A 21,889-nucleotide genomic window follows, 5' to 3' on the forward strand; every position below is an offset into this window, starting at 1 on the left:
TAAGGGCACCTGAGTGGCTCAGTCAGTTAACGACCAACTTCATGATTTTACAGTTCATGGGTCTGAGCCGTGCATCAGGTTCTGTGCTGACAGCTCAGAGCCTGCAGCCTGCTTCGGATTCTCTGTCTCCCTCTCTCTCTGCCCCTCTCCCACTTGCACTCTGTCTCTCTGTCTCTGTCTCTGTCTCTCAAAAATAAATAAACATTAAAAACAATTTTTTGAATACTGGAATCATCTTCAGCACAATGTAAAGCATACGTTATGAGAGACACTTAGGAGCAGACACCAGCTGAGGGATATCAACCCAGCTCATGTCCAGGACCACCTGTTTATTACATGGAATGGCCAATGGGAAAACTATCACTATTTAAATTGCTATTTTCCCCAGGCTCTCATTTCTGTCTAAGCTTAATAATTTGGTGCGTCACTTAAATACAGTTAAATGGTACAATATCACTATAACTCAGCCATTTAAGATGAGCTGTAACTATATGAATTATGGTGCAGAGCATGGTTTATTTATCATCTTTAACAGAAGACACAGTGGATTCACAGTTCCAGATTGGTCCAAATCTATTTTTCTTTGCATCTATGCATGCTCGTTTTGCAAAGATGTAGAGTAGAAATGAAAGGCTACTTTTTCTGCCTTTCAGTTTGAACTTTTCAACTATATTTTAAAATCTTTCTCAAGAAATGAAAATTACCATATGAAACACTTGATAGATTCTTTCTGTGACCCCCACATATTTTATATTGTTAATAAAATTGGGAAAATTTTTCAAGACAATGTGTATCACATGCTTATACATAACTTTGAGTGTATCTAAACCACGTAAGGCTCAAAAACACTGCCCTATGTCAGAGGAGATATATTAGAATACTATTCAAAATATGAATAACTCAAATGGATATTTTATGACTAATGTCAAAACTGGCTTCTGAAATTTGAACATAGCCAGAAGGTCATTGTACAGTATCAGAATAATGCAATTATGTGTTACAGGCTTATAATGGCGAGTTGAGGCTGTGAATAATAACTTGTGTGTTGTTGAATTGTGAATAACCGTATCGCTCCTAAGAAATTTCCACTTTGGCTAGAAATGGCCATAGAGAAGCAGAATGTTCTGATTAGAGCAGGGCCTTGCATTGTCTCAAGTGATAAAGAGCAAAGGTAGAGCAATGCCTTTTATCAGTAAAGGAGATGACATTGATCTGGTGAGATTCTTAGTCACAACAATCAATCACAGGGGAGAAAGTTGTCCTTCATGCATCAATGAGATTACTTTCAACAGTAAATGGTAGCTGTGGTTCATGGTGTGAGTGGAAATGCTTACCATTATGCAATCAAAAGTGCCAAGGGAAGGGGGCCTTTATTTCCACTAAGGTTTGATTCATTGGGGTCAAGGTCCAGTCCAGGGTTAAGATTTTGCGGACAAATCTTCACGACATAGGAGTCAGAGGGTCAGTTCACCAAACTAGGGATAGAAATACTAAGACGAGGATCTTAAAGAGAGCAGATGCTGAAAACAGAAAACATGTGGAGAAAGACAAAAGGTCAGACTCGGGTTGCCATGGCAAAATCAGGAGCCCAGGTAGGCCAAGTCACATTGTCAGATTGTTGCATCTAGGTCAAAATGCCACGGGTGGCATCGGATAGCTGGGGCAAGGACCACGTTCAAGATTACAGACTGAGCTAATACATCGTTGTGCTTTGTGGTTTTGTCTTCTTCTTTATGACCTTACTTGTTTATCAACCTCTCTGGACCAGTTTGTCAGCCTCCCCACAGGATCCTGACATAAGGAGTGATTTTTTAGAGCCCTTAGAAATGTATATAAATACACGGTTTCCAAAGTTATATACTAGTGGGGCGCCTGGGTGGCTTGGTCGGTTAAGCGTCTGACTTCGGCTCAGGTCATGATCTCACGGTCCGTGAGTTCGAGCCCTGCGTCGGGCTCTGTGCTGACAGCTCAGAGCCTGGAGCCTGTTTCAGATTCTGTGTCTCCCTCTCTCTCTGACCCTCCCCCGTTCATGCTCTGTCTCTCTCTGTCCCAAAAATAAATAAACGTTAAAAAAAAAAAATTTCAAAGTTATGTACTAGTATAGAGCACTGTTTTTTGTTTTTTGTTTGCAGATTCTGCCACCAGTTTTCTATATGACATTAAATATTCTCTCAAAATGTCCAAGCATTGGTTCTTTACCTATTAAGTAATATGTCAGATAATTGACAAAAGTAGGCCTCGGGGCACTTGGGTGGCTCAGTCTGTTAAGCGTCCGACTCTGGATTTTGGTTCAGGTCATGATCTCACAGTTCATGAGTTCGAGCCCCACATTGGGTTCTTCAGTGATGGCGTGGAGGCTGCTTGGATTCTCTCCTTCTCTTTGCCTCTCCCTAGCTTGTGCTCCCTCTCTCTCTCTCAAAATAAATAATCTTAAAAAATTTTTTTTCTAAGAATCCATGTTTAAAAAAAAAAAGTAGGCCACAAAATAAAGGGGGATTCTAGATGTGAAAATTGTATTTTGTCTGTTAATATTATTTGCTCTTTCTCTAAACTCATAACTCTTAATACAGTAATTTTTAGGCAGTTGTAGTAAACAAAGGGCTCTTAATTGAGAGTAATTGTTTAATCAACAAGATAACTTAAATCTGATATAAATTAAATGTGTGTATGAGGAAAGGCATATTCTTGTTATTTAGGGCAATTTTTCTTGCAAAAGTAATTGCAAATCAGGGCCACCTTCATACACAGTGATGGCAAATTTGAAAGAAGTTAGAAGAATTCGTAAAAGTTGTGCATGAGTAGTCAGATGGGTCCCCAAATTTCACTGGACTAAACTTAAAAAACTTACTTGTCAATGTATCTTTGTAAAAAGAGATATTCTTTATAAGAAATTGGGAGCAGGGGGAAGACAGGGACTAAAACTGGATAATTTTCAGAACTATTCAGGACTAAAATATCACTTGAAGAGTGCTACGGAATTAATCCCCGTTAAAAGCCACTATTTATTATTAAATCTCCTTTAGTATATTTGGGCTCACTATATAAGAGTGTTTTCACTGTGGAATGTTAAATCTGTAGAGTATTAGTACAAGTGCTGTTGGGCTATAGTTTCCATAAATCTTCAAAATGCTTTTGAATTAATGATCATGAGGGCATTTATGAGAATCTCTCAAATTTTTCATTATATTTATGTTTTATTTGTTTATTATATTTATATTTTTATTATATTTATATCATCAAGAGTGTGAATGCCACAGAATCTCAGGTACTTTTGGGGTTCTGTTCACACTTTGAAAAAACTATGTGTATACACTATTTTCTATGACAGAACTGTGGTACCACTAAATTTGAAATTGAAAGCTATGATTATCTTTAGGTCCTTAAATGCAAAAAGACTAAACAAGCAATCTTTCCCATAGGGGGAGAAACAGGAAGAGAATAGCATCTTGGCATTCTTAAAGGGTGCAAAAGTGTTTTCCTTTGCTCCATATCTTTAAGATGCTAATCCTTTTTGATAAAACTTTTTAAATCACACCCTTTTGTAAATATAGAAAGAATAACACTATATTTATATAATTAAAATATTTATGGTAAGCATCAAAATAATATTTTTATAGCAATTCATAAAATATTAAGGAATCTGTCAAATCCCAAACTCAAAAACACTCCCTAGTCTACCGACTACTGTTGACATGCATTCATCTAATTTAAATGGTTTTATTCAGTGAGTTTGTAGGATTATCACATTAGGTAGGAATATTCCTGTTAAGGTTCCATTCTATAAAGACTGTTTCTTAATCACGTGGCCAGTTCTGGACCCCAGGCTGGTACCTTCAAATGAGGGCTGTACTCACCATAGTCAAACACTTCTTATTTAAAATGGAAAACCACATGTCTCGAGGCTATCTGAAAATGACGCAGCTCTTTGGAATTCGTTATATACAGTTTCCTCGTAGGGTGCATGTAGTTACATGCATGCAAACTCAGGCACACACACAAAGTCATTGTGGATTAATTCACAAGTCCAGCAATGGTTCATTGCTAGCAATCAGTTCCCTCTCATGTAGCCAGTGGTGAATTGTACCAGGAGCAACGCTGGACGCCTCTCAGTCCTGGTCTTGGTCCAGAGTTTCTCTTTCATGTGGGATCTCCATCTTCTGTTGATTCCCCTTTGCACCCCATTCATTTTTATACCACTTTCCCACAAAAGCTTGTCTAGAGATGTAATACTAATTACACAGAAATCCAGCATCATTCTTTAACGAATACAGACTTCATTGCATGTATATCTATTGCTTTAGCTACTTCGATTTCTATTTTTATTGCAAAGATCTGTGCAAATAAAAGAATATCAAAAGGTATGGCTATAAATGTGCTCTGCTAAATTCCCTGTGCCTTGAAATGCCTGTGAACTTGTGCTACAAAATGCCTGCTGCATTTTAATGCCTTTCTTGCAGAGCAACATGATATGGTAGGAATCACACTGGTCCTGAAGTCACACCACTGCTGGTCTACCATCCACCAAGTATGCTACATCACTGCTTTGAGCCTCGGTACAGGCATCTGTGAAATGTCACTGACTATGTCATCCTTACAAATTTGACTGAGGATTAAAGGAGATGATGTATGTAAAGCATAAATATTATACTTAGGGCATCATAGAAGCTTAATACATGTTAGTTTCTTTTCTCCAGCCTGCAGCACTAATGGGAGGAGACCATGGCATACACAAATGAACACTCTGCGTAAAATGTACTTCAGCTGAGGTCACCATAAATTAGGAGCGTATGAAGAATAAGAAGAATCAGGGTAGATTTCAAAGGAGCAGATAATGCCTTACTGGGATGTTTATTGCATAAGGAAATATATTACTATAGGTTTACTGCATTTGGGAATATATTACTATAGGTGGCTATGAAGAAAATGACATGGTTTCTGAACTCCTTGACAACTTTAAACTCTGTCCAGCTCTAAAGTGTACTAAAAAGAGCCTGCTTAACTATACATCTGCCTTTAAAGGCATAAGCAGTATAATGTACAAGAAATCACTACAACATAAATCGTGTTTTGCTCTGCTGCTTGCATTAATTTTACATAAAATGTCAGCACATTGAAAGTGCAGGAGCAGCACTGATTATCTACATATGAATACGGGTGGAATAGGGACTTTTTCGGTGAGCGTGGCCAACCTTTACTTCATCCAGGGAACAAATAATATAGAAAGGCTAATCTTCTAAGTAGGAACTTGGAGGTGGGGTTATTGATACTCTGGCTGCTTTTATACAGTTGCAAGACTATTGGTGTGATATCATAATCTAATGAAACTTCTGAAGCTATTATGCAAAAGGTTCCTCAGCATCAAAAGATGCTTCAGAATCTCTTGGTAGATTGGTAGTGGCTTTCTGAAGTTCTGAGTTGAGAAGAATTCTAAGGCCATGTCTAGGTTCGTCAGGAAGGAAAGCTGTAATTGATTGCCTAGGTCCTTAGGTCCACTCTGGGCAGGAAGTGGAAGGAGTAAAAGCCTGTATCAGTGTATTTGTTATGTAAGTGGTGCATATTTTATAGCTATTATAATTATTGCTGCTATTATGACAAAGGTGTTTTTATATTCCTCTTCGAATTTCTACATCTTCAACACAAAATGACATCATTTAACTGCTTTCGTCACAATAGCTGTGCGTGTCATTTTTATTGACTTGATGGTAAATGTGTACTATCTGTGGAAAAGAGCTGAAAAATGAAATCAGAATTTGATCTTCCTCATTTTATTATATTAAATGCTTAATCAAATTAAGGGGAAAAGTCTGATACAGCTACTTAGGGCAGGATGAGGGTTGAAGAAAAAAAAAGAGGGAGAGAGAGAGAGAGAGAGAGAGAGAAGGGTGAGATGCAGTCCCGGGTTATTATGAAAGGTTTGCACCATTTCCTTTAAAATATTCACACAAGGGAGAAGATACAGTGTGTTCTGCACTTATATGGTCCATGACTTTCTAGACTTTTTCCCTGTTTTTTCTCTGAAGCCAGATTTCTTTTCTGGGTAAATAGTCATGTTCCTGTCAGCCACAGGGGATTTTCTGAATCCTAAACAGCTGATTTTGTATTCCTGCCCCATTCCCTTTATTTGAGGACTAAAATCTGATCAAACCCATATTTTTTTATTTTTAAGTTTATGTATTTATAGACATATGGGAGAATAGTTTATAGTCTGAGTATGATTTTTTTTCCATCACAAATGTAGGAAAATTGGGGGGAGTTTTAAAACAGGGTCTTATCAATTTTTCCCCCCTTATTACTGATGACTTCATCCTGCTTGAATTCAGCGCTTCAATTTCTTTGGGTAAACTAATAGATTATGTATGCAATGTTTTCACCGTGTTGATTGAACTCATCTGGTGAGTTAGAGCATGGCTCACACATTCACATCATTGGCAGAAGCCTGTGCAGTGCACGCGGGCACGGGAGTCAGCTCACAGTACTCAAGAGGAGGGGAAACTGGTCCACGTAGAGCTAGCCCACCTTGCCTGCCTTCTCACTGTTCGGAAAAGCATATCAGACGTTCCTTTGTATTATTGTTGTTATTGTCTTTTTCAAATGTTCAGAACCTTTTTTAAGTCTGTTTTTTTTTTTTTTTTTGAGTTGACACACGTTACTTTGGTTTCAGGTGTGCACCATAGCGATCCAACGGTTCTTTTATGTTCTGCTGTGCTCCCCACAGGGGTGGCGACCATCTGTCACCATACAACATGGTTCTGGTACTCTTGACCCTATTCCCGATGCTGCACCTTTCGTCCCCATGACTTACTCATTCCAGAACCGGATGCCTGTACCTCCCTCTCCCCTTCACCCATGTTGCTCTTCTGTTTCCTCCCTCCACCTCTGGCCACGACCAGCATGTTCTCTGTATTTACAAGTCTCATTTGTGCATTTTTGTTTAGAAACCTTCTACTTTAAAAAAAAAAAAAGCATAGTGGAGAAATGGAACTATCTGGAGAGTTTTTAAATGCAGATTGGAGAAAAATAAAGATACGTGATACCCAAGGGTTTGTCTTTTCTTAATAAAAAGCCTTGGCTACCGGGTGTCTATAGAGTGATGTAGGAAGCCCAGAACCCCATGTGAACTTTGTAGAGATATTGTGAGATGCCACCGATTCGCTGTGAATCCAGTTTGGGAAGAATGCTTTTCTGCCACAAGATGTCCACTCACCCTTTTCTTTTTATGGTTTACAAGTATCATTGCAAAACAATTTTTTAACAGAACAGTAGATGACTTCTGTTGCTTTCAGACATCTCCTTTAACGAGATGTCTCATTTAAACTTAAATCTCCACTGTAATATGCGGGGATCTTCTCGCAGGCACAGCTCTTCACGGTGGGTCTCTTCCTCCCTTTCACCACCTCGCCTGTTCCCCTTCCCTGCCCCCTCCCACGTACTCTGTATACTAGAGGGGTGATCCTCAGACCCATCAAACACAAGTGTCCTTATGGCAAACGCGTTGCTATGAATTGAGTGAAAGAACCAAAATTTGCAAGTGATATACCTCTGTCATTTATTGAATTCAAAATGTCCCTAAAGTCACCAGTACTCATTTGTATTCTAACTCATTTCCTGAAGGAAAAGGGGAGAGGAGTGTGTTTTGCCCACGGTGTATGTGAGCCAGGGCAAAAGAAGTTGAGGACCACTGCTGGCCCAGACTGACTTCTTTGCACACCCCCAAAGCAAGATGCTTCCTCATTTCTGTCCTTTGCGCTTCCCTTCCCTCCACGTGCAGTTTCCCCACGTCACTTGTGTAGTTGTTGAGCACCTATGTGTCCTTCAAGACTCAGCTAAGGTGTCGCCTCCTCTGTGGAGCTTTCCGTAGGCTTCTTCCATGGCCCTGCCCTCCCCCAATCAGCTCACGCAGCCTTTGTCACTACAGTCCCTTTTGGGACCGCTATTGTAGCACCTGGCTTGTAGTCTTCTGTATCCTTTTCAGTCCCCTGCCTCCCAGACCATGTGCTTTTTGCAGACAACGGCTATGAACTGTTTGTTTTCATGTCCCCCCTGGATCTTAACATAGGGTCTGGCACAGTAGGACACTCAGTTATGCCTCAGACGAACCAGAGAAGTTGAACAATTGTTGAAATCTGCCTACCGTTCCCCTCTTGCTTCCCAGCCCTGAAATGCATCACATGATTTTGTTCTGTTGAAATGATCATGACAAATCCGAGTTAAAAGGGAGCTACTGGCTGAACAGTTTGGGATTGCATGGATGAGAACTGGAGAAATGGAAATTCCTAAGAGAAAAAAGTGACTGAAGTGGGGAAGGGAATCGTGGACAAGTAATGAAGAAGGCACAGTCTACTGTCACCCGTTTTTTTTTTTATTTTTCTTTTTACGTCTTGATATGGCTTCTCCCTTCTCTGCTTTCCCTATGTCCTGTGTGCCCATATACTGACACGGATCCTACCCCCCACGCCAAAAACTCATCAGTGTCATTGAAATGAAGACCAGCACATGCCAACTCTGTGTCACATCCAATATTCGGGTCAAACAACTGGCCTCAGATTGGCAACTTCTTATTTGAGAAAATGAAATACCTACTTTAAAATTAACCAAACTCTGTGGATATGATTATAAGAAGAAAGTGATGGCTCTTTTAATTGCTCTTAAGGTCAGGACCTTATCTTACCGTTTCACTCAAAAGGCATTTATTCATCCCAAGTCAGATGTTTTGACCCTTAGAGCTAAATGTATTTACATAAAGACCATTTTTGTTCACTTTTATTACTGATTTTACAGTTTTCCTAGCATATTTGAATTACATTATTGAATCTTCTAACTTTGGATGCTAGCTCCTTTACCAAGATCAAAAAGTGAGTGTCCAGGATGATGCACACCGGGTGACCGTGTTTGTTTGATTATGTCCTCTAGTGGCCGTCCTCCAAGCGGAAGCACTGATCGAATCCAGAAGTTGCGGAAAGAGTATTATCAGGCACGGAGGGAAGGTTTCACCTTATATGAGGACGACGAGGGAAGAGCAAGGCTAGATTATGACTTTCACTGGGTAAGCCCATGCATGCCTGATTCCAATCACTGAATTCATCTTTACTGAGATCATTGCGAGCAGAACACGGCTAAGAATGTTCTATCCATATCAACTTATATTTAGGTTACTTGAGTTTCACAGATATGAACATTACCCAAACCACAGCCATCTTGTCCCACAGAAGTTGTTTACATAAATCAAACCACACTAATGCATAGTAGTTTATTTTAATTGCTTTCATATTTACTCTCTGTTGGACTTGTATACCAATGTGTTAGGGTGGAGCAGATGGTCGATATTTTAAAGAAGACAAGGAATCTTTGTCACCATCTACTGAGCCTTAATCTTTGCCTTCCATCTCTTGGGTTTCAGACATCTGGGCAAGCATTAACAGACCATGCACCATAAGCCATCTTTCCTTTGGAAAAGGTTATTAGACATAAATTTCAGAATGGTTCTCTTCAGAGATATCTGTTGTTTGTATGTTGCATAGGAACAATTCATTTTGCTGCTCGCTAAGATACTTTTATTTTGAGATGAGAACAGTCTTAGTATTAGAGGGTTCCCTTTGCCAAATCCCTCAACATTTACAGACTGAAAAGCATATTGTGTCCTCTAAAGAGAGATTCTGTGGGTTTTTCCAGGATAGCACGATTCATTCTCTTGTCTTTTTCAAGAAGTTAAGTCCACACTGACAAAATACACTTAACTTTTGAATATCCACAAAAATACCAGAGGAGAGTACTTAGAGGTGGATTAAAGTACATGTCACATACTCAGAATAGTGCCTGCCACTGAGCTGGGGTTCAATAAATCTTGGCTCTCGTTACCAGTGTTATTGGGGCAGAGCTGTACGTGGTAATAGTGATGTCCTTGCATGATGTCAGCTCTCACTCACCCTATTTGATGGTTACTGCCTTCTACTACGGTTTTTAGTGCTGTTTTGAGAGCCACATAAAGAACTCTCTTATCCCTGGTGGCCACTAAAGACACCAGCTCTTTTGAAGGACAAATCTATTAAAGGAAAGTTTCCTTTCCTGATTTGTACACTCATACTTATGCTCACCAGGTCGGGATTGGGAGAGTAGAGTCCAGAAACCAAGCTGATTCCCTCTATCTTTCACTCTGGTGCCGTGGCATCCCAGGCGTAGCACCTAGCACTTTTACACTAGCGTTTGAAAGTCAACGGCAGCACCCACCACTGTTGTGCAGAGCAACTGAAACTCCTCGGCCCAGTAGTTTCTTCCTTGTATGATAGGCTTTAAAAACACTAATCAGAAATGCAAATTAAGGATTGGCAGTCTCCTACCAAATGGCTTTGGCCTCTTCCAGAGATAGGCACTTTGTAACTATAGATCAAAACAAATAGCTTTTTATTGGTTTTATTACAGATGTTAGGATTAAACAGAGTGGCATTTACAGTGATGGGGCCACTGGTCACCCAGACTGTCACTAACAGAAGCGAAAGATTTCCACAGAAGGACAATTTAAATAATAATTCATTTCAAACTTAACTGAGATAAACATATTAACTTTGATGACGGACCGTATGCATAAGGTTCTGCTCCCGTGATGAAACAAATAAGCAATCAAATAAGAGAAGTCATTCTCACCATAAGCAGAACAGAACACCATGTCCAGGGCATCGAAAAGTTCTCCATCTCAACACCACTGTGAATTCCTATGAGCAAAATAAGGCAAGTAATTTTAGACCAAGAAGTCCTGGTTGTTTTGACCTTACTTTATAGGATCGCCTTATGTCAAGCTGAAAGGCTGAAGATACTTAACCTTCATGAGACCTGGAGTTTCCCCTGACCTTTACCAATTGTGAAATGGATAACCATCCACCCAGGTCCTCTCTATCTTAATGATTCAATTTTTATTCCAAGCAATGTGGAATTAGACAATCTAGTGAATAAAGAAGTATCTCTATTTTAATTTGTGTTTCCCATGCTCAAGTGTATTGAGCTTTGCCAAAAGCGACTGACTTTACGTTTCCCACACAAGTGGGGACTAAGGCTTCCCAAAGGGATGCTTGTGAAATGCACTCTCATAAAAGACTAGTGCTCTTTGGGATCGTCTGAAATATTCCAAACCAGGGATTCAAATCTCAGCAACCTTCCCTTCCATCCCCCCCAAGCCAAGGAAAAACACTGGTATCTTTTGTCCAGCGCAGGCCAGAGAAATTACACCGTTGTCTTCCTACTTTTGGGTAGATCTAGGAAAGCAAGTTTAGAAAGTTAACATTTCATTCCTGCCGGTCAACCAGACCCAACAAGGCAGCTTTTATTCAGGCTGTGGTTCCTAATCAGTCTGGTCTTTATCGTCAAGGACAGTGCTTGTTAAAATTAGATCATCAGCCCCTGAAAGAGAAGGGTGAGGCCCAAGAGAGGGCCCCCGGGTGCTTCTCCATGTGGTCATCAAGATTTCCGACCCACAATTCTAGAAATAGGACATTGGCAGGGCGCCTGGGTGGCTCAGTAGGTTAAATGGTCCGACTTCGGCTCAGGTCATGATCTTGCAGTTCGTGAGTTCAAGCCCCGCGTTGGGTTCTGTACTGATAGCTTGGAGCCTGCTTTGGATTCTGTGTGTGTGTGTCTCTCTCTCTGCCCCTCCTCAACTCATGCTCTGTCTCTCTCTAAAAAAATAAATAAACATTAAAAAAAATTTTTTTATATAAGACATTGATTCCAATCACTGCAGTAAGGAAAGTAGTTCACCTTCTCTAACAAAATCATCACATGGACCAGCATCATCAAAAACCACTTTCACGGACTCAGAACTTCCCAGGCCAGCTACCTCAGATTTAGAAGCCTGATAAATATCCCCCGGATCCACACAATACTGGAAAGCTTCTAAACTATTGAGAAGGGAATTACCTAAGAACTAAATAGACCAGAAAGAATAAATAAAGTTCCCTAAAATAAAATACAGAAAAAATAAATTAAGTTGCCTAAGAACTTACTAGACCAGAAAGAATAAAAGTATGTGCCCAAAAGTCTTGAAAGCCAAATTGGTAAAGCAATCACCGGAAAGGTTATTAGGATCTTTGAATTTTTTTTTTAATATATTGTTGTTAGCGGTACTCATAATTCTACCTCAAACTTTCTGATTTTCCCAGGCCATCCTATAGGTAGTTCTATGTCCAGTGGCTTGGAGCTGAAGGCTTTCCCCACTGCTCTCTTGAGTTCTCACTTGCTCCCATAGCATTTGCATCTGACTCTCTTTTCTCTCTGTCTCTTGTCCAATTTTAACAAATATTTGCTCTGTCTTAATAGAGGCCAGGTGCCAGTCCCAGAATATATCATCTCTACCTTGGAAGAACTTACAGTCTAGCCAGGAATACAGACATCTAAGGCCAAACCAAAAAAAAAAAAAAAAAAAAGGCCAATAATATATGTGAGAAATTCTGTAGTATGGAGAGGGATTCGCTTCGAAATGAGCTCAGTGATAGCAGTTAATTCTGCTGGAGGCCGGGTGTGCAGCCCAGGGTGCTGGGAATTCTAGAGAGACCACTTAGGAGTCGCCTCGGTGGACGTATTTGGTCCTTTTTGTCTCAAATATGGTGGTTTTCTTTTTCCCAAAGGAGATCCTGATTTATTCACTTCATTTGTGTTAAAAGAAATGAACACACACAGATTGCAAGGTTTGTAAATACGGACATGAGACCTTACAAATCTTTTCAACCAGTCTGTTCTGTAGCTGTTTTCTCATGTAGACTCTGAAAAGCTGTAAAGAACAAGTTGAGAGAATTTCAATGACTGGAAGTGAAATGGCCTGGCAAGTTTTTATAGGCCCAATTAAGTAAGATATGCTAGCTGTGACATGTTCATATTTGCCAAAAGAAAACATAATACCTGTTATCTCCTGGTATTTTATTTTCTGTAAAACTTGTTAAGACAATCACAGTCCTCTGGCCATAAGCTGGGGTATTTTTTATTAGCAGATAAAGATTATCTGCTTATTTAATGGTAGCATGAATATCCTGTAAGTAATTTCAGAAATGGGATGGCTCCAGAGTTTTCTAAAAAATATTAGTACCTTTATTATTGTCTTTTTTTTCAAGAGCTGCATGGCATGGCAAATACTATACACGTCCTCCTCTTTTTAACTCTCTGGCTAAAATAAGAAGAATTTTTATCTAAGAAAGGGGTTTGTAAACATCTAGATGGGAGGAGGTACTATAGTTTCCACTGTCATAAAGTAGATGGTACTGTATGTATCTTTTTGGCAAAGGGGATTGGTTCAGGTGATGGTTGGGTGAACAAAGGAAAACACTCTGGAAGATCTGTGCACCCTATCATGAGGATGGTCTAGGAGCGAACTTGAACAAACATGGTTGGCAGCTGTGTAGATGAGAAAGATACATCCGATGAATTCTGCAGTCAGAGGAAAGGGAGAGCAAGATGCTGGGATCCTGCTAGCCATCTTAGGAAAGGGATTTAAGATGGAATGTGTAATAGCCATGAAGTGTAAAAACTATCAGAAGGTTATTTTCTAAATATTTGGGATAAAAGAAATGAGGTCCTGCTGCCAATGGTCCAAAACCAGAATTGAGTTGTCTGCATTTTCCATCTCTGCACCTTAACGGCATCCGAAAAAAAGCTAAGGACACCAGTGAAAATTTCTGGATTAGTCAATGGCATTTAAGTCGCAAAGAACAGGAATCTAATTTAAACTGGCCTAAGCAAAAAGGGAAGTTTTGTTGGCTTATATAACTTTAAATTCCATAGGTGTATCTGACCTCAGGCAAAGCTGGATCCGGTTCCATTGTTATTCTCTCTGTAGGCAGGATTCTTAGGGAGCTCCCTAAGAGCTCCAACCCAACAACTTTATAAAAGAAGATTGTCTCAGGGCACTTGGGTGGCTCAATTGGTTAAGCGTCTGACTTCGGCTCAGGTCATGATTTCACAGTTCATGAGTTCAAGCCCCACATCTCAGGTCATGATTTCACAGCTCATGAGTTCAAGCCCCACATCGGGCTCTGCGCTGACATCTCAGAGCCTGGAGCCTGCTTCAGATTCTGCGCTTCCGTCTCTCTCTTTCCCTCTGCCCGTCCCCTGCTTGTGCATGCTCTCTCTCTCTCTCTCTCTCTCTCTCTCTCAAAAATAAATAAATAAAAAAATTTTAAAAAATAAATAAAGAAGATTGTCTCACCCCCAGTACATCTAGGAATGGCTTATTAACTCAGCCAGGGTCACATACCCACTTCTGAACTCCCCTGGCCAGAAAGATGCATTACTTTTACTGGCCGGAACTAGGTCACGAAGTCCGCCCTGGAACCGGAAAGTAGGATCAGGCCAACGCAGATCCCATGAATGAGTCTAGATGAAGAGGTAGTCCCCAGAGGAAAATCAACTTACTAATCAACAGAGGAAGGCAAAAATGGATGTCAGGCATGATTTGTAGTTGTCTACTCTAATTTCTGGTTTTAATAACAATATAAACTTTATTCATCTTAAATTTTTAAGAAAGAGTACAAAAAGGCCTTTCCCTTCATGTATTTTCCTCTTTATAATTAGAAAGAACAGTTCTATTGTCAGTGTTAAACTTGCTGCCTTTACTGGTAAAAGGAGAAACAAGATTTACTTTTGTCTACTGGTCCAGGATCTTTAAGCCATTCCAGGAACCCAGGTAGCTTCACTAAATTATACATGAGAAATTATGCAACCTCTGGCTACTTATTTAGACAGGCAAATGACATTTTGATTCACCCCAGACCTAGGAATTTGCTCTGGCGGCAGGGGAGGGGGATGAGGGGGTGGGGGTGGGGGTGGGGAGTGGTCAGGGAGGCAATAGAATTCTTTGAAAGGACTAAAAGTGGCTCTCTTTCTTTGGGTAGAATTGCCCTACCTATATCCTCAAGGATTGTTGTTTTGTGATAAATATAGTTCTATATACATATATCAAATCATTATTTTGTATACCTAAAACTAACACAATGTTGTATGTCAATTATATTACAGTTTTTAAAGAAAGGATATATTCTGTTTGTAAAAGCTCCAAAAGATAGAATGAGATAAAGAATTAGAGCCATCAAATATATACATCTACTATCATAGTTTAGCGCCTACCATATACCTTCCAGTCTCTTCTCAGTTGATGAGCCCTCATTAGCTCCATAAGTAGTTCCTTCCCAATGTGTCCCTCCACCAACACATTAGTGTTTTTCCCAGATTTCTTAAAACAGCTGAACTGAGGAGTGGAAGAGGTACCAAAGCAGAGTGAAGAGGAGCAGAAAACACATCCTGTCTATGAATTGGGTGGATTTTGGAAGGGCATGAGGTTTGATCAACATCAATGCCAGCTGGAGAGTTGAGACTTGCTCCCTTTGATTTAAGGAAGTAGTGAAAATGTGAGGGAAAAAGACAAAATAAATTGAAGATTTTTTTTCTTTTGGTTGTTAGTTTTAGTTCTTTATATTTCAATGTGGCTTTCATGGGAACGTGTTGGCATATTAGCTATATGGAGATCATATGAATGAATTTCTAGTTTTAAACATAGTGTAAATCATTTTGAAAGAAGGCAATATATTTATAGGCAATTCCCAACATAGAAATACACTGTGTTTCAGAAACCCATTTAGAAATCGGCAATTTGGAACTGGGAATGGTTTTCCCATGGGGGAGAAAACAATGATTGGTTGTTAGGGTCCCAAACCAGTCTGCAAAAGCCCACTAAAACCCAATACCCTTGTGCTAATCACAGACAATAACCAAAGAGCTCAAGAGCAGGGGGCCATCAGGGCCAGGGGGAAGAGAAGGAAATTCCTTTCTTCCTTCTTTTCTGGGTACACCTTTGAGACCTTCTAGCCCCTTCTCATCTACCAGTCTTCAAGTTTCTTGACCAGGTTTCTTGACCCTTAATCACCCTTACCTCCTCATCATGACACCCCACTTTGGACCCACCTTTTCCCCCAGAGTGTTCAGAAGTCCAGAGTTCTCTCTGCCCCATCCCTGTCTTCCCACAAAGCTCCCTTTCTCTCAGGCAGTTCATCTCAGCTATACTTTTCGGGGCTGGGGCTGGGGATGCACATAATCTAACCCATAAAAGTTCTTAACATCCCCTAAGAGACTTCTCTTTTTAAAGAAGATATTTGATTAACCCTAATAAAATCCAAAATTAGGCCCTATAGGGCAAGTGTAGAAGGAAGAAATGAGAGAGGAGTTAATGGAATCTACCCCTGGGAACTGTCTCTCTATGACATAAAGGGGCAAGGGCCCTTGGCTGATGCCTTGGTGTTACTCCACAGCCTGAGGTTTCTCCAACGCTTCACTTTTATGTATGAGCTGTCTCTAGACTTCCCAGTCTGACTGGCTTCCTGTGGGCATTGACCTGATTCTGAAAGTGGCACCAGTTTGTCCTATAAACTGATCCTCACCTCCCCCAAAGGAAGCCTTTTGTGTCTTAGTCTGCCCTCTGTGGCTGTGGTCCATGGCCAGTTGCTACAACTAACATGGAGCATGTCCCGATTAAAATTCTGCCCTGAAGACAGCTACTGTAAGCTATGCCTGTCTTCACATCTGGTCACATCTTAGACCTAATAATATAGCATGTATGAGAAGCATTTTAGCATAATGTCTGAGTGCATGGACCCTGAAGTCAGACTGCCTACATTCACATCCAGGATATATCACTTACTAACTTGGTAAATTTGGACCATTTCTTTAACCTCTCAGTCTTTTTTAAAACTAGGATAATAGTTCTCCTGGGACTCATATAAATATTGTGGCAATTAAATGATTATTACATGTAAAGCACTCAGAATATTGTCTGGCATATAGTAAGTGTTCAATAAATGTGAGGATTTTTTTTAAATGGTGCACATACTGAGGTTTTTAGAAATAATATATTCCATTAGGCAAACAACCATCCTACTTTGTCATGATTGGAGCTTAATTAACCCTTTCTGTTATTCCAGAGTCCTGGGACATTACACAACACACAAAGCAGTTAGGAGACCTTCCAGTCATGCACACTCTGGTTGTCACTGAGGTATAGCCGTAGTCCCTTCAGGTGGTGACTCTCTGGCCTGGTTGTAAGAGACTTTGGCAAAGTCCATTGGTCAAAAGGTCAATAACTATTTCCCTCTCTCCCAAACACAAACTTTTTCTTCAAAAGTACACTCCTTTCATCCTTGACCCCGGGGGCGCACCTAATCTCTTTAATGAGCTTATGCTAAAATCAAAGACCCAAGACCAGAAGAAAGAAGTTTCTGCTTTCAGCTCTGCAAAACCCCGAAGCAGAGAAATACCAGGCTCTAGTTAATGACTTAAAATAGGAGGTGGAGGGGAATATAAAGAGAATATGTGCAAATTATGTACTCAGTAAGTTATACTACAACCTGATTAATAACAAATATGAAATCATTTACTCAGTGCTGACTTCAACAGATATGTATCACTACCTTATATACCTTATATAAATTATTCCAGACAATAAATCCATGAGGTAGGTATTTTTAGTCCTGTTTCACAGTTGAGAAGATTAAGGTTTCAAGACCGCACCACAGTCAACAACCATTAGCAAAGCTGATATTCTAACGTGTGCTAACTCCTAGTAGAAAGAGAAGGAGAGGAGCATCACTGTGGCAGCTGTTTAGATATATTTTTTACATGAGATGTTTGGAAGAAAGGAAAACTCTGAATATTTGTTTATAAGCCCATACAGACTGTGCCTCTGTTAAACTACTCTTTAATTAGCACTCTTACAGTTTTTTTTTTAACTCAATGGTATTGGTATTGTTTCATCAGTTCTCTGTAAAAGTCAAAATGAAATCATTCTTTTTTGCTATAATCAAATAAGTTAGCCTATCTCTGGCTTAAACCCAACCCTAAATACCAAGAAACAGAAAAAGAAAGTTCAAAACCACATTATTTTTCCATAATATGTCAAATAACCCTATGCTATACTTACATTAGAGTGAAAAACAGAACTCTTTCTGCTTCTAATGAACAATTAATTCCAGCTCAGGATGTCGAGTTTAGAATAGGTTAAGTTCCCCCAAACCACAACCGTTTGTGTTGGATCATGGTTAAAACCCAAAATTCCAACTTCTACAATAATCACATTCTTTTCTTCTACTGCAATGGGAGAAATGACCATTTTATGTAATATTGGAAAAACCATAGCAGAAACGCCTATGAATTCCAGATTTCCTAAACTGTTCTCAAAGCTGTTTAAAATCAGTTGCCTATGTTTTATTTTAGCAGAGCTCCAAAATTCTGAAATTAACTTCGGGTACTAAATTTTTTCATTGAAGATGTTTGGAGTGGAAGATATGGAGATACATTTTACTGGCATTCATAACACCTGTATCACTTAACCTTGATGACAATTAAGACCCAACCTGAGCCATGTTTGTGTTCAGATCCTGGAACCCAAAATGGTCCCCTCGGACAGCTTCCTGTGTAATTAGCCAATCAGATCACTGTGGTGGCCATCTTGTTCTTTCAGTTTAAAAAAATTTTCAAACCAGAGTTATTTGCAAGCTTACCATCATTTGGTTCTTATTAAGTAGTAACAAGTATGGTGTTATGGGAGAAAGAAAACTCACAGAAATGCTCCTCTGCAATAGGAAGAACACTTGAATAAAAGAGAACTCTAAAATGATTATAATCACTACAGCAATTCTGAAATGGCCGTTCTCCACAAGAATGACCACTTTTGAATACAATTGTAAGGACACATATCAGAGCCTGTGCCTTTACAGTTCTGTGAAATTCATTTGTTTCTCTGTGTTTACTGCTGAGGCTTGAAATCATAGTGCTAATTTTCAGAGTGTCTATGAGTAAGCGTAAAAGTTGATTTCAGCCAGGCACAGGAAAACTTTCCATTTATTCAAGTAAATGATCTAAGAAGAACTGGTATAATGCTGTTATTATAAACAATTGAGAAATAGTTTCTTTCCTAGCTCTGAGATAAGACTTTTGTAAAGTAATGGAGTTCTTGGGTTTTATCTCCATCGGGCTTTCTTCAAATGATTTAGTTCATTCTGTGTCATCTTTCACTAAGACATAGCTCCGTTCCCTAGCCAGCAAAGCCAAAGCAACACATGAGGGAAATAGCTTTTCTGCCTTTATTCCCTTGTTGGTTTATTCGTTCACTGAATACTTAGCGATTTGTATTAAGTATACAGCAAGCCCAACATTTGCATCAACACTTAACAACAAAGAAGGAAAACCTGACTGGGGAGGGGGTGAGGTTGGAGCGTGTGCACAAAGACATTGTTTTGAAATTTCTCCTTAGAGAAACAGTAGGAAATGTTGTATGAGAAAGACATTCTCTGTCATGATCTGATGGCTTTCCTCTAATGAACCTTCTGGCTCACTCTATGATAATGGATACCCCCAAACGATGTTGAGAAATCTCCATTTTTCACTTTTGCTTTCCCATCGTCACTAATTGCCAGAGGTCCAGATTGTTTCTGAAGAGCAGAAACATTTTAATTGTAATTTTTTATATATATCAGCTACTTTTCTTTTATTCATCTATTTAGTATAGACCGGGTTGCCTGTTTTCCATGCAGTTCCCTTTACAGTAACTTCCCCAGGTTTAAATTGTCAGGCAGTACTTTACTAACAAAATGTATGTGCTTATAAAGGAATCAGAGACTCACATTCCAGAGGAGGCACTCGTGGTCTCACAATTACCGTGAGTGATGGCCGGAAAAAGTCTCTTAACATAATACTTAAATTGGTGATTGGGAAAAAAATGCTATGGGATTTTAGCAGTTTGTGGTTAATGTGTGGTTCTAGAACTATTTTTAAATTTCCAAGTTTTAGAAAGTGGATAACCTGCTCCTGTTTCTACATATAGATGTGAATATGTAAGGTTAAAAAAAAAAAATCTAGTCCTCAAGTACACACTGATAGGGGAATAAAAAGATGACACACAAACAGAAAAGAACTGAAATTTTGTTTCAAACATTTAACATTTTCACTTAGTTGATTCATAAATTTAATTCATCAGAAATTTGAATAGTGTCCCAATGAGAAGCTCTTACAATTTTCCTAACTTTCTTGAAGATCTTAACTCTAAAATAAGACGTAAAGCTGTTAATGTCCTATAATCAATTAAGGAAAAGCATAAACTCATTCTCACTTATGTGGTACATTTTTGGCCCCAATATTGAAGGACAAAATTTCAAAGCATATGGTTTTTCATTTATTCATTTATCAATTAATTCCTTAGACCTTAATTTTTGTGGCAAATTTCTTTCTTTGTGCCAGAAATTTACTTGACTCTGAGGATTCAAAAGTGAATAAGAAGTTCATGTCTGGTGGGAAAGGCAGACAGGAAACATAATTTTGAACATAATGAAAAATTTAGAAATCATTGTACAGGAAAAAAATTGATAATCAAACAAATAGGAAAAGGAGACTAATCAATGAACAGATAGATTTGCTTTAATCCCTGCAAAGTTTCCTTTTTGCCTGCATTTAGGGCATTCTGCCTCCACGTAAGCTATTCCAATGCCCTTTGGAATTTCAAAGCAAATATGAAGTGGCTTTTATTATGTTTCATGATGATACTTTATGCCCAACCTCTCATTTTGAGGATTTGAGCATTTGTGTATCACATCTGTCCCAATTACTGAGTGAGACCTACCCTAGAGGGTAGTTTTTCAAACTGTGTGTCACAGCTTATTAGATGATCATAAAACCAATTAATCACAATTGACATTTTTAAGATTTTGAATAGAATAGGATATATCAGAGGCCATGGCTGGTAGTAACTATGAGTATTGCTTCGTGAAGTTCTTGTTTCATATCCAGTCTGTAGACGGATACACATATCTGCTAGCTCATAATGTAAACTATATTCCTGTGGGTTATGCTTTTAAAAGGTTGAAAACCTCTAGTCTAGACTTTAAGTTCCATATCTGGTTGATTGACCATTTTATTTATAAGAATTTACATCATGTTTGTTTCACTCTAGGGGCTCGAAAATTTTTTCAATAAATAATGTTGAATACATCCCATCTAAAACATAATGGCACAGAGTTTGCTTTTCTTGGTTATATCCATATATCAATATAGTATATTCGTATATGTTGATATACAGATAAAGATAGATAAGTACACAGTTTGCAAATATTTTAATTAGCAGTCGATGGTTTATGCAGCTGTTAAATGAACATCTGAAGAAAGGTTACAATTATATAGATAAAAATATTTTGAAGACCAGGTGAATATAGTTGGCATACTCTAGTCTTTCTTGTTTTCCTGAAGTCACTATTTTTACCTTTTACATTAATTTTTTTATTATAAATGTAATACATGCTCACTGTAATAATTTACATAATTGGTAAAAGTGTTAAAGCAGAAATGTAACTCATGTATCATCAACCACACAACAAATGAATACTTTATCCTTTGGCCTATCTTATTCAAATACACGCACATACATGCATATCACATGTAGTATTAAATTGAGCTTCTACTTGATATGCTGTTACTGGAGCCACTTTTTTCACTTTCTGTTATATTATAAGCATTTCTCGTGCCATTAAATAATCTGCAAAAATTTGAATGTAATGTTTAATTCACTGATTGATTAATCATGCTACCATTGTTAGATGTTTAGGTTATCTTCTTTATTTCCTATATGTAATGAGGTAATAATTATAGATAGATAGTCATATAGATAAATCTTTGCATTCTTAAATTATTTCTTTATCTTTATCATAAATCAATATAAAATATTATTTAATATAAGGCTATGAAAAATATTTTAATTGATACAAATTGCCTCTAGAAAAGCCAAGAAGTTTGTATTCTCCCCAGCAGCGTATTTATTAAAACATTTAACAAATGTTAATGGTCCGTTTTGTACAGGCTTTATACCAGACCTACTAAATCT

The 21,889-nt window shown here is 38.7% G+C and overlaps 1 protein-coding gene across 1 annotated transcript in view; it reads left to right on the forward strand.

Annotated features, from left to right (window-relative positions):
- PARD3B (par-3 family cell polarity regulator beta) overlaps positions 1-21,889 on the forward strand; it is a 1,010,919-nt gene that overhangs the window by 897,149 nt on the left and 91,881 nt on the right. Inside the window, exon 21 of the mRNA XM_030325489.1 lies at positions 8,911-9,043. Within this exon, the coding sequence (XP_030181349.1) occupies positions 8,911-9,043 (133 nt within the window). The remainder of the gene's footprint in view (positions 1-8,910; positions 9,044-21,889) is intronic.

Source organism: Lynx canadensis, chromosome C1, assembly GCF_007474595.2.
Source record: "Lynx canadensis isolate LIC74 chromosome C1, mLynCan4.pri.v2, whole genome shotgun sequence".
Lineage (NCBI taxonomy): Eukaryota > Metazoa > Chordata > Mammalia > Carnivora > Felidae > Lynx > Lynx canadensis.